This window comes from Giraffa tippelskirchi, chromosome 1 (assembly GCF_054371585.1).
Source record: "Giraffa tippelskirchi isolate mGirTip1 chromosome 1, T2T-mGirTip1v1.2.pri, whole genome shotgun sequence".
Lineage (NCBI taxonomy): Eukaryota > Metazoa > Chordata > Mammalia > Artiodactyla > Giraffidae > Giraffa > Giraffa tippelskirchi.
The window spans coordinates 155,637,384-155,656,685 of NC_137275.1; the positions used below are offsets into that span (position 1 = coordinate 155,637,384).

General features: G+C 37.5%; 1 protein-coding gene across 13 annotated transcripts in view; it reads left to right on the plus strand.

The window, feature by feature from the left end:
- The window catches only part of PTPRD (protein tyrosine phosphatase receptor type D), a 1,686,434-nt gene that overhangs the window by 1,662,388 nt on the left and 4,744 nt on the right, over positions 1–19,302 (plus strand). For all 13 annotated transcript variants that reach the window (XM_081500246.1, XM_081500294.1, XM_081500279.1 and 10 more), the window contains 5 exons: positions 11,194–11,479; positions 11,893–12,071; positions 12,658–12,784; positions 13,966–14,091; positions 17,295–17,449. In XM_081500246.1, coding sequence (XP_081356372.1) covers positions 11,194–11,479; positions 11,893–12,071; positions 12,658–12,784; positions 13,966–14,091; positions 17,295–17,449 — 873 coding nt within the window. The remainder of the gene's footprint in view (positions 1–11,193; positions 11,480–11,892; positions 12,072–12,657; positions 12,785–13,965; positions 14,092–17,294; positions 17,450–19,302) is intronic.

Sequence of the window (19,302 nt, forward strand, 5' to 3'; positions counted from 1 at the left end):
AAAGTATTGGAGCTTCAGCTTCAGCATCAATCCTTCAGTGAATATTCAGGACTGATTTCCTTTAGGATTGACTGGTTTGATCTCCTTGCTGTTGAAGGGACCCTCAAGAGTCTTCCCCAACACCACAGTTCAAAAGCATCAATTCTACAGCACTCAACTTTATGAGAGTTGAACAACTCTCACATCCGTACATGACTACTGGAAAAACCATAGCTTTAACCATATGAACCTTTTTCAGCCAAGTAATGTGTCTGCTTTTTAATATGCTGTCTAGGTTGGTCATAGCTTTTCTTCCAAACAGCTGCGTTACTTGGTCAAATTCCTAACCCAGCCTAGGTCCTCAGTTTCCTCTTTCAAAAATCTAAGTAGGTAGAGGAATTAGAAGAGGCAGTGAGCAGTATTGATGCATTAATTCAGAGTTTAAGAAGATCAGGCCCTGGGAACACCAACGCAAAGGCTGCTGGGGTTCTATGGGGTGATACTGATACAAATAAGTGAAGCAGACCCTGGCAGCAGGTAAACTGTATTGATATTGTGATTCTCACTGCCTTACAAAAGCTTGTTTGAATCAAACAAAAGACTAAATAAAACATAGCTATCAGTCTGTGACCTCTGATTAGAGCCTTAAAGACCATTGAATCATTTATGTTTGTATGAAGATAATTGCATTTTAAAAAAGTAAAACACCAAAACAAAATTCCCTAAATCTTGCCATTGTGGGAAAACACAGATACACTTGGCAAAACAATCAAAATGAAGTTGATAAAGTTTCAATAATTTTCAAATACCTTTCAGTAGCTCTTCTATTGCTACTGAATTGCAGCACGCAGCCTGTGTAGTTTTATCTGGCAGGCCAGGTTAATGGCTGTATCCACCAAGATGTAGATAATTTTGTGTCATTTTAAACAAAATTTAGAATATGGATTGAACTGATATGGTCATTTACAAAGAAAATTTCAGTGAAAATGATATAGTTCCTCATAATTCCATAGCATCATCCAATTGACTTCGTTCAGATTCAAGTCAGCTACCAATAAGGGCCAGCTAAGTCTGTTTTATCTCTGCCCAACGGCCTCCTCTATCCATCTGTAAAATAAAATCTGCCATGGCATATTCAGGTGTTCTTTATATAAATATATTAGCCTTCTACTTTATCTTGAGCATCACATTTTAAGAATAATAAGGAATGTGTTTGGCAGATAATGTTGGGACAGAGCCAAGATTATACAGAAAAGTCTCTGGAGGATTTTTGTTTGAGTCAGTATATTGGGGGGGGGGCAGATTAGGCCCATGTGGATTCTTGTTTTTACAGGCTTAGTTCACATTAGGAAATCCCCCTTCACCCATCTGGAGAAATTAAATGCCCTGAGGAAATATGATGGGTACTGACCTCTCAATATGCTGGACTAGGATCTTTGTCAGATCAGTTGTTCTCTGCTTAGTCTCTAAGCATTCTCCTCTCTATGCTGTCTTCTTTCTGGAATCCACTCCATAAAGGCCAGCATCTGATGGCAGGATCAAGTCCAGGCTGCAAAGGGCCAATATCACCCTGTCGTCTCCTGAGAATCCATGTCTGGGAAGTATTCTCAAGCTAGAGTGAATGCGATTCCACCTTCTCTCTCTACTTTTTTGAGTCCTCAACTGTTTACTGATCTTTCATATTTTTATAATGTTAACTTTTTAAATCTATTACATTATATTTCTTTTTAATTCCATTATTACTGATTATTAATATATTGTCCTTGCTTAAAGAAAAAATCATACATTTCAACTAAAGTGAAAATCTTCCTTACCACCTTTATCACCAATTCCATGCTTCATCAAGAGGTTACTACTGGTATAATTTGTGTATCTTTGCAGATCAGTTTCCATGCATCAATATGTATGCATATAAAATATGCTTAATTGTATTGTGTGGACTTGTAAAAAAAATGTTATCATGATGTGTATATTGCTCTGCAACATTTAGTTTTTTGGGGTTTTTTTTGGTCATTACATGGATTTACTTCATTCTTTAAACTGCTGAATAGTATTCTCAGTATTTATATGCCATAGTTTATTTAACCGTTTCCTAGCTACAGTACTTTGCTATCTCGAATAATGCTGCAGCAAAGATCCCTTTCTAACATTCTCTGTGCATTGTTGTTTAGTCGAAGTCATGTCTGACTCTTTGTGACCCCATGGACTGTAGCCTGCCAGGCTCCTCTAGGATTTCCCAGGCAAGATACTGGAGTGAGTTATCATTTCCTTATCCAGGGTACCTTCCCAGCCCAGGGACTGAATCTGCATCTCATGCATTGCAGGTGGATTCTTTACCACTGAGCCACCTTGTAAGCACCTCTCTGTGCATATGTACACATATATCTTCATGAAAGTTGTCTGGAAGTGCTGTCAAGGGATAGGTTCAATTTTAAATTTTTATGAACACTGAAAAATTCCCTCCCAAACAACTCTTAATAGCATAGATACATTCTACTGCATTTCACTGACAGTTTGTTGAAACATATATTTTACATTTTAGTTCATAATAATATATAAAACTGATTAGTCAGATGAATATTTATATCTAAGAAATCTGTATAATTTCTCTGTCATTCAAGGTACAAAAGATGCTAGAGGATGTAAAAAATAAAATGGTTATGTGTCTATTTTTGTACAAAGTCCTAAATACTCCAGAGATGCTCAAGTACAGCTGTATACTAAGTTAAAAGTTAATTTTTGTCAGAAAAGAAAGAGTTTCAAAATGGCAGCCATATCAGGATCACATCACAGTTTCATCAGGATAGTCATCTGATTAATCTTATAAACCTCAGTCATAAAACCCATTCTATTAGATTCCTTTTTTAATAGTCCTGCAGTTCATAAATGCCATTCTTGTTATAGATGAACTATAATATCCAATCAAAGCACAAGCTGATATATGTACCAAATGCTCACCACGATTTCTGCATCATATTTCACTGTCTTTGCACCCAACTAAATGATCTGTAAAATCTTCTAGTTCTATTCTTTCTTTGCCAGATCATTGAAGTATCAGTAAAGGGTCAGCATTAAAACTCCACCAGATTAATCAGAAAAGCCAACTTTTAAGCACATACCCAGAATGATTTTAGTACAAAATAGCCCCCTCATGCCTCTTAATGTTTTCCTTTTGCACATTACTACCGTATCGCATCACGGGACATTAAGCATATTTCAACTCGTGGGACTAACTCAATTATGTTTTTAGAAATTGAAAACAAATGTTGTAACTGGATGGATAATAATATTGAAGTAATAACAATTTCCTAGTAGGCGTACTTGTTTAATGGATTGCATAGTTTTTCAGCTTGTAAACACTGGAATGTCTATCACTCACTGAAACCTATTTTTTTTTTTAATCAAGGCAAAAGTTTGTCAATCACTTGGTTTACTTTAGTGGAATTACTGTCTTCATTAGAAGGTAACTTAGAAAGTTGGTTTTACTCCAAGGGTAACAAAGACCAACTTAATCCTAGACTTGATTTAAAAGTGCTGTCCTCTTCCCTTTTTGTTGGAATTTTCTGTAACATAATAAATGTACCAAATTGTGCTGGCCTCAGCTTGAAGCACAGGGTTATGCACTCTTTTTCTTCCCAGAGATATTTAGAAAAATCTGTCTTTGTGCTTGGCAACTACTCTGACAGAAAACAGATAAAAATAAGGGTGGTTTATCAGTTTTGCTGTTCTTATCATGTTTCAGGTTGAAAGCTGTTGAAATGATGAAAAACAAACAGCACTAAATAGGGTTCCGTCATTATTGCGGCTATGAGGAGCTAAGTTTTTCAGGATCAAAGAAAAATGCATTTGCTTTTAGAACTACAATCCTTCATTTTGAAAGGTGCACTGCACTCAGATACTGATGGGTGAAAACTGGAGTAAATTGGAGAAGGAAATAAAATATGTGTTGCTGCGGTAACTTGGAAATTCAAACAAAAGTAGACTGACATTCTTTTAAAAGCTCTGAATGTACAGCATTCAGCTTCTTAAGAAAAACGTGGTGCCTCAAGTCTGTTATTTCTGAGCAACTGGAGTACAGCATAAGCACAGGTAGTTTCCATCTCATCAAATTACAAGAACTCCCTTTATCTGTGTAAACATGTATCCAAGGAACATCCCCATGCATTGGTGGCACTAGTGGTAAAGAACCGGCCTGCCAATGCAGGAAACATAAGAGAAGCAGGTTTAATTCCTGCATCAAAAGATTCCCTGGAGAAGGCAATGGCAACCCACTCTAGTATCCTTGCCTGGAGAATCCCATGGACAGAGGAGCCTGGTGGGCTACAGTCCATGGGGTCTCAAAGAGTTGGACACGACTGAAGTGACTTAGCACGCATGCATGCATCCAGGGAATATCCCCAAGCAGGGGTCTTTGAGGGAATGTTCCTGTGTATGTCACCGAACCAGGAGTAGACTTAATATTTTTTAACTTATGTTTTTAACAATTTTGCAACTCAAAGGGAGTGCCTCTGATTTCCCTGGCATAGAAATTGACAAGAGAAATTGTCAAATGCAGTAGAGACAGGAAGCTGTTGTTCTTCCCCTCAAGGAGCTTAGCAACTTGCATAAAGATAATAAACAGAAAACAAAAATAAGGTATGGGGGTTACCAATAAAGAGGTATAAACTGTCCTAAGGATCCAAAGAGAGATAAACCAAGGACAAAGTCCAGATCAAGGATACAGAATGTGAGATGAGTCTTGAAGGAAGGCAGATATCAACACATATATCTTAGGAGGAGGACACAATAAGGAAGAGGAAGAGTCTGGTAAGCAAAAACCCAGAGCGGTGGGAAAGCTATAAATACGTCTAACTTTCCTAGAGCTGAGGGAAAGCTGTGACTCTTAAAAGTATTATCTGAGAGCCATGCGGATTTAATGATGAGACTGGCGCCTAAATCACATCCAGATATTTTTGAACTTCTGAGTTAAAGAAAAAACCCACAAGTATTTGGGGTAAAATTGCTACTGAAAGACCAAAAATAAGACTGGCCTATTACTTCTTCAAAATACAAAGACAGACTGTGGAGCAATAGATTTAGAGTTTGAGTAGATATTATAGCCCAGTAATCATGCACATAGCCAAGTTGTTGGCCCTATGTAAAGGCAAATAAAGAACTTCTCAGGAAGGCATAAGAAATAATGCTACCAAAGATGTATGCTAGCAATCCAATAATTGTATCAGAATAAAGAACTCAAGAATAGATGAGCCATGTCATAAAGGTAGTCTGAATAAGTAAAACAATTATTTTAAATAATAGCTGTTAATAGTCATACATATAATAAAAATATTAAACAGTCCTTAAAATGGAATGCAAATAAATATAAAAATAATATGTCTTTTTTCCCTCACTGCCTTCCAGCCACCCTGGCTTTCTTTCCATTACTCCAATATACTAAGTTATTTATCATTCCAAGGCCTATTCTTGGGATATCTTTTTCTCCTTGGAAGCTTTCCCACCCTTCTTCACTCTGCAAACCATTTCTTATCCTGTAGATATTGTATTAATTTACTAGGGCACCATAATAAAGTGACATAGCCTGGGTGTTTCAAATAATAGAAATTGATTTTCTTACAGTTCAGGAGGCCAGAAGTGCAAGGCTAAGGTGCCGTTAGGGTTGGGTTTTGGTGAGACCTCTCTTCCTGGCTTAATTTAACATGATCTCCTTCTAGCTGTGTCTCCGCACAAGCTTTCCTGTGTGCATGTGCACAGAGCGCAAGATCTCCGGAATCTCTTAGATTCTTACAAGGTCCCCAGTCCTCCTGGATGAGGGACCCATCACTATGACCCCATTGAACCTGAATTACCTCTCTAAAGTCCCTAGTTTTGAATAGTCACAGTGGGGGCTTAGAACTTCAACAAATGAATTTTGAGGAGACACAATCCAGTTCATAACAGATATCAGTTTAAATGACACTTCCCCAAAGGTTCTCTGCCAGGATTCTACACATTTACCTCACAGTAGTTGTTGAGACTTGTAATTATGTATTTATTCATATGATTATTATATCGGATTCCCCCACTGCACTGTCATCTTCATGAGGAAAGAATCACATTTGTTTGCCAATTCCATGATATCTTAGCGCATGATAGACACTCAGGAGACATCTGTGGGATGGTAGCCTGCAGAGTCGTACGAACGAGTAGTATAGCAAATGTGGATGGAAGAACAAAGTAATGAGCATTTCCTGTCTGTCCCAGGGTGGTGGTAAGAATGGATGAATTAGGATACTCTGTGTGCTGATAATAAGTAGCCACCAGCTCAGGGTAGTGGGGAGTGGGTTGAGTGTAGGCAATAGTATTTGTCAATTTCCTTGCTGTAAATAATCCAGGCTATAAATGTGACATCACTGAATCCAAAAGCTGGGGAGAGATACTCAGTCGCACCCCATTATATAATATTTTCACCTGAAGAGCATGAACATAAGATAATTAAGAAGCAATGTATTTTGAGTTTACCTTCATTTTTAATTTAATTGCTTAAGCAGGATTTCTGAGAATTCAGCAATTGAGTTTTGCCAGCTCCAGCACACCACTGATGGATAGTTGAACAAAACTGTAGAAATTGAATGTATAGAAATGTATAACTTGTTATTGGGCAGGGCAAAAGGCAAGAACAATGCAAGATGATCCTTCAGTTTTAGATCTGAATGACAAGGAGGAGAGTGACAGTGGGAAGAGCAGATCTGAGCAGAGATGTTGATTATTCTTGGGATATGTTTATTTCTAGAGAAACCTGAGAGCCGTTTGAAATATAGGTATCCCTTATGCTCAAAGAAAGAGCAATTACTTTAGGAATCATTTATTTGAAGATTATTGCTGAACTGTGAAGGAGAATGAGAGAAAGGAGGACAGAACTTTGGGGACATTATGTACATTTGGGGGCCTGGCAAAAATATGCAAATTAGAGAAAAGAGTTCAGATGGAAAAATCCAGAGAGGAAGGAGAATAGCCAGCACAGGAATCAAATAGAAAAAACAAAAACGCTTATATACTGAGGCACAGTCTGAGAGCTGCCTATAGATTTCTGAAGATGACATTTAGGATTGATCTTTGATTTTGGTTTCTAACTTGAGAGAAATTCTACCTTGTCATAGAGTCAATGGAACCATTACACACATGAGTCAGATCTTTTTGACTAATTTCATATGCTACATGTTTCAGGCTATTTTGTATTTGATATCATTATAAAATCTCCTCCCTTCCTGCCATCAGCCCCAAGAGGAGTATTTGATATTCTCTGTAATCCTCCAATCAGTGTCACAGAAACCAAGGAAGAGAGACTTTTTAGGAAACCTTCATAAGGATAGTTAAACACTACTAAAGGAACATTGGAGAGGGGTAGGTCACAAGAAAGTATCCGTTTTTGACAGTTGCTTACCCAGATGGCAGAAATGGTGATGCCCTATTGAAATGTGGTGCTAAAGCTCAGCATCTCAGAACCTGCATTTGAGTCCCTATTTGGCCGTTTACCATTAGCTGTATGACTTCAAAGACGTTCCTGAATGTTGGGGATCACTGAAGGGGAAAGGAGACTGACAGATAATGTCGAATGCCCCCGGGATACCCAGCACTGTGCTGAGAAGGCCCTTCACTGCCATCCCATTTGCCTGGAGAGTAAATGTGAAAGCACAAACTTCCTCAAACATAAGGTATTATTATTGGAAATATGGGGAGAAAAGGGAGAACAGTTTGAGGGAGTAGTTTAACGCAAGATTTTGAAAGCCTAATCTCAAATGATCCTGTGGTGGTTCTATAAAACATTTCCCGGTGTTAATATGGCCTGTTTCTTGTTGTCAGTTTCAGAGGTAGAATCTTTAAATGGAATTTCTACCTACAAAGCAACTGCATCTTCCTTTATGTTTGCAAAGCACTCTGTATGTTTAAACCAGTCTTAAAACTTACTAGATAATTAACAAGTTAATTAACATTAAAACAACAGAAAACCCAAGAGAGGTTAAGTGACTTTCTCAAGGACACCCAATCACTGGTATCTGGAAAAAGTATTTTGAACTTCATGGTCTTGCTTGAAGCTAAGAGACACCTCCAACATTTAAAATCTCCAAGAAATCTTCATCTTTGAAAAGAGGTAACATGTTAAGTTCCAGGGAGCACTTTCTTCCTCTCTTCCCTATGAACAGCAAGATTGGGCTGTTAACAATATTTTCTGTTTGGAGGAGAAAAAATAGGTTTTGTACAAGTCAGAGCCTCTGTTCCTGTTTTGTTTTCTTCCCACAATTCATGAGTTAGACACAGGCACATGTTTTATTATTTTCCTATTTTTGAAAAAATGCATTATTACCACCATGTAGAGATTGAAATTGTTAGGATCTGGAGTTATCCCTACCAGTTTTGTAGGATTCTGTAGTATCTTTCTGCCAGAATACAGAACCATGGATCATGCAGAGATTAGGAATGGCCCCTGATGCATACTAGAAGAAAATATTCCTGTCGTTGTCTAGAGTTTACTTGATATGTCGTTACAGTTATACGGCTTACAGTGTAGCTTCCATTTGGAAGAACTGCATGATATTTTATCTAGTTAGAAGCAATGAACAATTAGGATGAAAACAGTTTAGAAAGATAACACAGGGAAAAGGAAAAGATTTACTTAAATCTTAGGACCTACCAAACAAGGGGGGCTGCCTCCCTTTTCTAGGCTAAGTCTTACCTAGTTTCTTTTCATTGCAATGCCATGGCTCATCAGGAGACCAAGATGTGGGAAAAAACCACTCAAAGCCTTTTCCTGTCTCCCTCTTCCCTATCAGACACTTTGTGGAATAGTCTTCAGGTATTCTTCACACAGTTCTGAACCTGTATCAAATGTAAGATTTCTTTCGCTGACTGAGGGGTCTTATTACCAAACCTGGGTGGGCTGCTCATTACACAAGGCCTCTCATACCAATCACTAATTCATTCAGTTTCCCACACACATTACTGCACACTGACTGCATGCTTGGTGCAGAGCATAGAAAGATAACAGAAAATGTTGTTCCTGCTCCCAGATATGCTCATTATTTGTGGACAATGGCCCTACCAGACTAATTAATAACACAGTGTGACTTAGACTGCAGGGTGGTGTTGAAGATACCAAGGGATCCAGGACAGAGTGGTTACAATCCTGCCTAGGGCATGGAGGAGGGACATGATGGGGTGTGATGGTAAATACCATCTTACTGGTTTCTTTGGTAAAACTAACTAAATAAAATGGAACTTCATGGATCACAGTGCATCAGGTTTCTGATTATTCTGTGCTAAGAAATGTGCTATCACGTCTCAGACTCTGTCCCAGAAGGCTTTTGTATTACATCTCAATGTCATGTCACTTTGTGGTTTAAACTCTGAATGGAGTGTCTTAGAGTCAGTATCCAGAGGCTCTCTAACTAAGACATTGACAGTTTCTATGTCTAACAGGACATAAAAAAGTAAATAATTTTTTAAATAGTGGTTATAACCTATTTCCAACTGCTTGTTAGTATACAAACCACAGGACTCCTACAGACCCAGGGGGCTGGATTCAATCTATACTGCTCATCAGTTAAATAAAGGTAATATATGTTACAAAATGCTCACTTACTATTTGCAGCCACTTAGCAATTGAATCAAATACCCTTTTGCTCATTAAGCTCATTTATATGCAGTTTGGTACGTTCTTTACACTTGTGTTTCATGAGGTCTATGAAAATTTTACATGCAGCTCCCAGAATCAGTAGTATGACTGCAAAAGCCATTCTGTTTCTTCTGTTATTCTAGCCTCCTCAGTTCCTCATCCTTCCTGTCCTTCAAGACCAGGTTCAAATGACACATTACCCACAAACCAGCACGTCTTTTTTTTTTTCTTGTGTTGTAAATAGTTATATAAAGTATTATCTCTATCAGTAGTATGAGCTGTAGGTGGGATACAAGTCACCTTTAATGTTGTATCCCGTATGTTAGTTATCAGAGTACTTCACTGCTCATTGAATGAAGAGATCGATATATCAATGCATAGATAGACAAATAAATGAGCACAAAGAAATACAAACGACGGGAAATTGGCACACAGTGAATGAAGGAGGTTGTCTGTTGCCTGGTGTCTAAGGTGCTGATATATACTTATATTTCCATTGATCACATATTTCCTAGCCATGTTTCTTCCATGATTGGAAGAAAAACATTTTGGATTCAGCCATACTTGACACAGAGACAAGAAAAGGCTTACCTTGGATTTCAGAACACAGATGTGTTATTTTGTTAGTATTCTTTCCCACACTCGAGGAAACTCCAATGTCCCAACCATCTGACTCTGTAATTTAGTTCAGTGAATTAGACTGTCTCCTTGGAGCAGCAGAACTTGTCACTGTGCGTTGTTTGATCTTTCACCTCCTCTTCTTTGAATCGGTTTCCACCAACTGGAAAACAACCCATAAGTCCATGAGTAATAGAGTTTTAAAACATGCCTCAGAGCTTCTCCAGTAACAAAGATTGAAGCTTTTATTTTCCCACACAAGAATACTTGAATTTCACCTGAAATTCCAAAATACATTCAACTCTGGAAGAAAAAGGAGTAAAAGCAAGAAACACACCCACACTCTCTAGTGATTGCTTTTTGTTAAGAATGTCTTTCCATTGAGAATATACTAGCTATTTTGAGTATGCAACAACATGTTAATATTTTAATTGTATACTTCTCACTAGGTTGGTTTTAAAACTTCCTTGCTGAGTTTTAGATTATGAAATGTTTTAAGTTGAAAGACTTACTAGTTTTCTTTTTTCCTTTTTTATAAATTGAACTAAAATAGACTGAAATGGTTTGTAAAAGATAAAGTCTAGTTCGATCTTGACCAGTTGTTTTTTTTTTAAATACCTTTAATGTAAAAAGCGTAAATGTAACTTTTTCATAATGATTTCAAATACTACTCCTTTGTGTTACATGATCAAGGAGCATAGTAATTACAGATTTAATATTTTTATATTTTGAAACCAGTCAAATTTTATTTGTTAATTTGTTCCCTGCTCTTTCGTTTAGAATGCTCCAAAACCATCACAGTAGCTATTTGAGTAGAATTACTGGGTTTAAAATCTAGTTAATTAAAAAATCAAAATAATTTTATGATGTGTTGGTTTTGCAATAGATTCATTTGTACTTTTCCCTCTCTCTTTTTTTTTTTTTTTTTCTTTTTGTTTTCCTTGTAGCGCGGGAGTTGGCCGGACTGGGTGTTTCATTGTAATAGATGCCATGTTAGAAAGAATAAAGCATGAAAAAACTGTAGATATTTATGGCCATGTAACTTTAATGAGAGCCCAGAGGAATTACATGGTTCAAACAGAAGACCAATACATCTTTATCCATGATGCACTGTTGGAGGCAGTGACTTGTGGAAATACCGAAGTGCCAGCTAGAAACTTGTATGCCTACATTCAGAAGCTGACACAAATAGAAACAGGAGAGAATGTCACAGGAATGGAGCTCGAATTTAAGGTATGATAGTGGATGTGATTTGGTAATTCAGAAGCAAGTCATTCTGGAATTTTCTTTCTTAACCTTTCAAATGGGTGAAGTTACAAGATTCACTTGACCTTCTCCCTAAGGTGTCTGACTATAAAACACTTTCTTCAGCTTTCTCTTTTCTATTCTTTGCTTCCTCATAATACCTTGAGCTCTTTTGTACACTAATTTAAATTGAGAGAGCATATTCTTAGAACATAATATTTAAAACTTCCTTACTCTATATGGAGCCATTAGGTAGAAGTGAAAAGCAGTGCAGTTGGAAGAATCACTGGGTTAAAAGTAAACAGAATCTTTGTATGTAAAGAGAAAATCTTGGGTTCACTGCAGTTACACCACAGGCTAAAATGATCTTTGTTGGATTTTTCTTTTTTTCTGTTCAACAGCGTCTAGCCAGTTCTAAAGCTCACACCTCAAGATTCATCAGTGCCAATCTTCCATGTAATAAATTCAAAAATCGCCTTGTTAATATTATGCCATATGAATCCACAAGGGTGTGCCTGCAGCCTATCCGAGGAGTAGAAGGATCTGATTACATCAATGCCAGTTTTATTGATGGATACAGGTATATCCTCTTGTTCCCCTGACAGCCCAAAGTCTTGGTATTTACATGTGCCCTAGTTTCATAGCCAAAATGAATTTCATCTCAATTTAAAATATTTTCTTTCTGCATAGGTCAGCATTCAGTCCCTTGATATTCATGTTTTGTTATTTTGGATAGGAGAAAGAAGAAGCAATCATGGAATTTATAATCTGCACTCTTCTTTCAGAAGATGTGGAAGGAGTTAATATAGAAATTGTTTTGTACCAAATTATATAAATGTCATAGACTGTATAAGCGTCATTTCTACAAAATGAAGCTGCATAACTGTTTCTTAAGTGATTTATATGACACATGAAATTGAGCTATTAGCATTACTCTAAAGTTTAAATAACAGTGATAAAGACATACATCATAATATTAACAAAGCAATTCCTTTTGCAAAATCCCTAAAATGTCTTAAATGTTCTTATTTGATTACATAATCTTAATGGGAATTTACTGCAGTAGCATTAATATTTTCATTTTTATTACCTGGTTTGTTATTTACATATCAAATGTGAAGCCTTTGCATATTTTCTGATTCCTTTACATGCTATCTGTGATTCAGACAACAGAAAGCTTACATCGCTACCCAGGGGCCCTTGGCAGAGACCACTGAAGACTTCTGGCGGATGCTCTGGGAACACAATTCCACCATTGTTGTGATGCTCACCAAGCTGCGTGAGATGGGTAGAGTGAGTATCTTCACATAAGACATTCACTCCACAAAGAAATGAGGATTTCATTGAAAAAACCCCCGCGCTAATGTTGTTTCTTTGAAATATCAAGTACTCCAGATATGTTGTGGGTCATTCATTACTGTATGTTGGTTTTTAACTTGCAAAGCCACATCAAGTTCTTTCATTTTTGTGTTTTGAAGAAAAAAATAGGTACTTTATTTCCAGTGTAGCACTGTCATAGAGACTAATATTGCTGACTTGTTCTGATTCTCAATGTAGTCTTACTTCCTTTTGCTCTGGACAAGCTATAGCTTATGTGCCATCATTACTCTGTATGAAGGAATTTGACTTTCTGTCATCTCTGAGGCAAATTTTTGCTTGTTCATCTTCCACTCTGATTAAACTATCGGAAAGTTACATAGTTTTTCTACAAATAAATCTGGTAATCTCTGCTCTACTTTAAAAAATAAAAGATTATTCTGAAAAATACCATGAAATAGTATTAGAGCCACCTAATTCATAATAGTATTAGAGCCACTTCGATTCAGCAGATACAAGCACTCTGCTATATTTGCTTAAGAGGCTTTTTTTTTTCTTGTCTTTGTATAAAGTCAATGGTAGAGATGCATCTAAAACCCAACTTTTAGAGCCCAGAAAGAGAGTGAAAAAATACCAAACTGGGAGAGAAACTTGACTTTTCTGATTTGGTTACTGAAGTCACTAAAACTGCATGGGCTCCAGGTTCCTCAGCTGATGAAGGAGATTGGACCAGTTCAATTCAGAGGTTTCTTTCGATGTTCACACTTGACGGTTGTCTTCATTCAAAACTACAGTGGTGAATGTCAATACATGATTGACATGGCTAGCATTATGCCCGAGGACTGATGTAATTATTTGTCTAAATTTTAAGTATGAAGATGCTTAACCTATTGAAGTAGCCAGTTCAACTTATGTGTATTAGGCATCTACTGTATGTCAAGTACTGTGCTTGGTACCATGAGCAAATAGTGAACCACACAATTTCCCTATCCTGAGGGAACCTATGCTTTCAACGAGAAGATGAGTCACATGCAATGGAATGGTCTTAAATTCTAAAATGGTGTTAGTGAAAGAAAGACATTAAATATACAGACAGATAATAAATAAAACTCTATTTACACTTTGCATAGCTCGTCATTAATCTTCATTTTTCTTAGGAGAAATGTCACCAGTACTGGCCAGCAGAACGATCTGCAAGATACCAGTACTTTGTTGTCGATCCCATGGCTGAGTACAACATGCCACAATATATCCTAAGAGAATTCAAGGTCACAGATGCCAGGGTAAGTTGGCACAGTCTTATGCTGTTAAACATTAACTGAAATATAGTCTAAAAGACATCTCTGGGAGAAAACATTTGCCAAGTGACCATACTCCCAAACTAAGAGAAATCACCCATCTTGGAGAACTGGTGTTTTTTTTTTTTTTCAAATATAAGAGTAACTTTGCCTGTTTGGCAAGTTTTCTCACAAACCCAGGCTTGGCTCACATTCAAAGGTAACATCTGGCAGCCCAACTTTGGGGACGCACTTGGTGAGTGTGTGTGCCGGGAAGCATTTACTGATTGGTTGGCTGCGCTTACATTCACCTTCTTAGCTCATTCTGTTTGGAGCTTTTTTGACTTCTTCATTACTTGAGGCTGTAAATATGTTGTTGTTTTGCTAAGCCCTTTAGGTCATGTGGGCTTGGAGGTTAATTTGGTATGATTTTAAAACTGCAGAGCAAATGACATTCTTTAGAAGAATCTGACAAGCTTTGCACATTCTAATTTGATTCCTGGCATGGTTTATTCCTCCGTGTGCTAATGTGTCTGTCCATGAGAGCTGTGCACCCACGACCCTTCTTGGCTAATTTTCGTCCTGCATTTCTGATCTAGATTGCTGAGTCCAAAGTTCAGCCCTGATGTAAGATGTTCTATGCATAAACTTTAAAATCCTTGCCTTTGGCCACTTTTAAACCATGATTACAAACACATCTTAGGAGAGACTGGGTCAGTGCAAAGCCCTGCTTTGTTTTTAGAACGGTCACAGTGGGTGGGTTGAATAAAACTGTAGGGTAGAACTATTTCCTTGATCCATTGTTTTTTCTGGAAAGCAGCTTTCTCAACCAAGACTCATGTTTCGAGATTGTCCACTAATGCCCAAAGCCTGGCCCTGGCTGTTGACCTAAAGTGAAGGAGAAATTGGTTAGCAGGCTGCTTGGCTCAGGTGACAGACCTGTTAATCCTAGAAAGTCTGAAGTCTTAACTACTCTGAAGGCAACTATACTCAAGACAGTAGTTAAACCCCTAGGTCTTGTTTTGAGTTGCTGAAGCAAGCATGCCTTGATGACCCTGTGTTAAAATAAATAAATAAAAAATAAAGAACACCCTTTCAGAATTCGAAGCTAGATATCTGAGTGAAAATTTTGAGTGCATTCCAAGCAAACACACCAACCATTTCTTACGACGAAGTATAGCAGCAGCCAGGCACCACAAATGGCAGAGACAACTTCTATATTACTCCTCGATTGCCCAAATTAAATCTGACCATGATAAGTAAAAGAAACATCGAAGGAGGAACTTGTTCACATGTTTTGTTTTGAAGGCTCCCTGTGATTGTATAATTTTTGTAGCTGCCATAGCATGTGCTATTTGTGCTCCTAATGTGTTTCTAATCTCAACTTTCCAGTTTAAAAAGTAAGTTGGCACTTGAGAATACAGTGTTGTTAAACAGGTAGTCTTTAAATGCAGTCAGGTGGTCTCTCTTCCAAATCATAAAGGTTTGTACACATGACCTCTTCTTGCTGTTAAAAGCAACTGTGGTCAGAAATGAAATCACCAGGACAGTCAGAGAAGACAGATTTGTATTACCTAGCCACTGGCTTCCCTTCCTGTGCTTTTCAAACCCTTTTCAGAAACTGAGGGAAGTAAATCATGCTTCTGTAGTAACAATCCATAAGTTAGTTATGGGGCCAAGCAGTTATTTTCGTATTCCTCAGTATTCTCACAAAGTTGATGTTTTATCTCAATTCCCAAATGATGCCAGTCAGGAATATGCCCTGTTCCTATGGAAACCACCCAACTTGGTGATGTGTGTCCAGCTTGAGTTGGGCCATCCCCTCTTCTCCATACAACTCAATGAGAAAGATTGGGTCCCTGTTTACTTACTCAGAGGGCTTCTCAGGTGGCGCTAGTCGTAAAGAACCCACCTACCAATGCAGGAAACATATGCGACATAGGTTCAACCCCTGGGTCAGGAAGACCCCCTGGAGGAGTAAATGGCAACCCACTCCTGTATTCTTGGCTGGAAAATTTCATGAACAGAAGAGATTGGCGGGGTATGGTCCATGGGGTTGCAAAAAGTCAGACATGACTAAAAATGAATTAGCATACATGCTACTTACTAAGAATTTTGGGAACATGAATATCTGTATCAAAAAGGATTTTAATGAGGAGAGAGTTATTAAAGACGTGGAAAGAAGCACCACATTGAAGCCTTAACTAGGAGCAGGGCCCCCTCAAATGGGATCCACCCATCTGAAGTTGGAATTTGGATTATCTCTGTCTCTGTAATTCAGGGAAGAAAGCTGATGGTGATAGTTGTTATTCCTGCTTCTATAAACAGAGAGTCCCTTCTGCTTTTGTTGTCCTTCCAAAACACTGTAAAATTCCAGAATGAATCTAAAGTCTCTCAGTATTTTCTTTTGAAGCCATTTATACTTCAGAGTAGTTCTGCCTAATCACTTGAAAGAAAGATTGCTTCTGCATCTGGCTTTTGGTTTGTCTGTGTTAAGGCCACGCATGGACACCTCAGCTTCTGTGGTCAGCCAGAAAGAGTCCTTTTTCAGAACACAGCATTTATTTATTAATAATCTCTCCTATCTCCTTGAGGGATGCCTCACTTCCTGCTCAACGGCATAGTCACCTGGTACACGCTGTGTATACTGCCTTGGCTAGAAATAGTATACCTCTGAGACGTGGGGCATCCAGGTTAACAGCCACTACCCAATTTGTGTCAGATCCTTTCAGTGTCACTATTTGTCATCTGACAATGCTGCAAATAAGCAAGCACAGAAGATGTGATGGTGTCATGACAATAGCAAAATCTCTGGTCTGGATGACATGCCTGGATGTTCCTGTCAGTATTAAGAGGTTATTGGATTCTGAAAATTTTGAAATGGAATGTATATGTTCCTCTTTGGTTTTGAAGACAATCTCTGGGGCTCAGAGCATTTCCTAATATGAGAATGAGGCAGCTCTGTTTGAGAATTCTGGTTTTTAACTGGGCACTGTGAGAGTAAATCAATTTGCAATTTAAATAGATGTGAAACGTAGACAGTGTTAACAGCAGGTAAGATATGAACGTGACTGATTTTCTAGTTAAACACGTTTCTAACTTCTTCTTCCTTTTTCGGAAAAAATCATGCCTGCTGTTATGGTCTGTGCACTGGCTGAATCCTCCTGGCATTCTCCTCTGTGGTTGGGTGTGTGGCTTTCTTTCTGAAGGACGGGCAGTCCCGAACCGTGAGGCAGTTCCAGTTCACTGACTGGCCAGAGCAGGGAGTGCCAAAGTCTGGAGAAGGATTTATTGACTTCATTGGCCAAGTCCATAAAACAAAAGAGCAGTTTGGCCAAGATGGACCCATTTCAGTCCATTGCAGGTGAGTTAAGAATCAGGAATAATGAGTTTCCATTTGTGCTTAATGCAGTGATAACTTTGAAAATATGCACTGTTGACTATTCATTATTGATACCAGTTTTCTGTGAGTCTGCATAATTGAGATTTTATTTTTCTCAGAAATGTATTGTAAACCCTAAATCAAGGACTCATTTCTCTTTCTTTCCACAAAGAGAAAATAATCAAGGAAGATTTCTATCTTCAAATTTTACCTCTTGTAGCTAAGAACCAAACTGTGTTTATCCTTTCCTGTTTTACTGTATCAGGAATTGTTGGTATATCCCTGAGTGATAATTTGTTCAGTTTATCATTCCTTAGCTTTTTTTCTTTCATAGCATTACCCTGATAACTATCTTTCTGTATCTTTCGCCTGTGTTTGTCTTCTTGAGAAAACCATAAATAGTTATTAAGCCTTAATGACAATACTAATTTCTTGTCAGTCAATAAGTGATTAGAATGGTACCTCAGTTAACATTGCAATGTGCTTGAAAATTGTTGCTATATCAGAAAATGAAGCACCTTCAAGTTAATTATTTTCAATAGTTTCCACAGCATCTTATAATTCAAATCATTGAAGTTAATAGAAATAGCAAGTAAATGGTTCAGAAAGGACACTTGCGATAAATGTTGTGCTTTTGGAAGTGACTACGCAGAAACCTTCTAGCAAAAGGAATTAACTCATTTTTTTTTTTTTAAAGTCTTAGTTTGTAATTCTTTATAGTCAAAATCTTGAAAGACTTTATTAAAAAATTTATTTGCCTTCCCCCTGCCCCAAATCCCAAACTACAGTTCTTGGTGATAAGGGAGATAGTGTGTCAAAATAGGAAAACTATTACACATGGGCTTCAAAATACCTGAGCTTTACTTCGGTCATCATGTAATAGCTCTGTGACAGAAGGGAAACCTCTCTAAACCTCAGTTTTTGCACTGATCTCTGTGACCCTTTCTAGCACACTACGTTTCCCAGACATGGCATATTACATGAGAAGCAGGTCTCATTTGCTATGTGTTGAGCTTACCCGGAATCCTGTGCTCTAGACAGCCTGACAGCATGTAGGAAATGATGCAGGGACTCAATATACAGACAAAGTGGATGGTATACACTGGACTTGAATTACCTGGATACTCCCCTTAATTTTCCACATAATTTACCAAAATCCTAATTCAAATTTTCCAATATAAACTATAAAGAAAAAAATATATTTAACATATTTTTCTTTAACTTCAGGCATTCCCATAAGTATAAATAGGTGTGTATATGCATGTTACTGTTCATTGCTTTTGTCAAAAAATTATTTGCATAAAGAGTATATACAAAGACTCCTTTAGTAAAATACCATGACATGTTATTCATATATCTTAAAGACCTCTAGATATTTCCTTTTATCTGAGAATATTTGTAAACTACCACTTATTTTATTTATAGCTTATTAATAACATGACAAAGTCAATAAATTAAGAAGGTATAAGGCTAGTGTCTGTTATTTTCTTGAAAGTACCTGGTAGAAAGCCAGAAGCCCTGTATTTTTGTAACATTTGAGCAATGAAATCAACATAAAATAGATTCTGGAGTACTTGAATCATTCAACAAAAGGATCATAAATCACAGTCTCTTGGGATTAAGAGAGACTTTCAAGGTTGAAAGTGACCCTGAAGGTCATCTACTCCATTTTGCAGAGAGCCTTGTCTGCCCCTGGATATCCTTAGCCACTGTGTAAAACCTGCCTGTGGATTTACATTTCTGTTAGGACTCTTTAGAAAAAACACAGTTTATAAAAGGACGCACTATTTATATATCAATTACATCCCCAAGTAAATGAATCCATCCATTTTCTA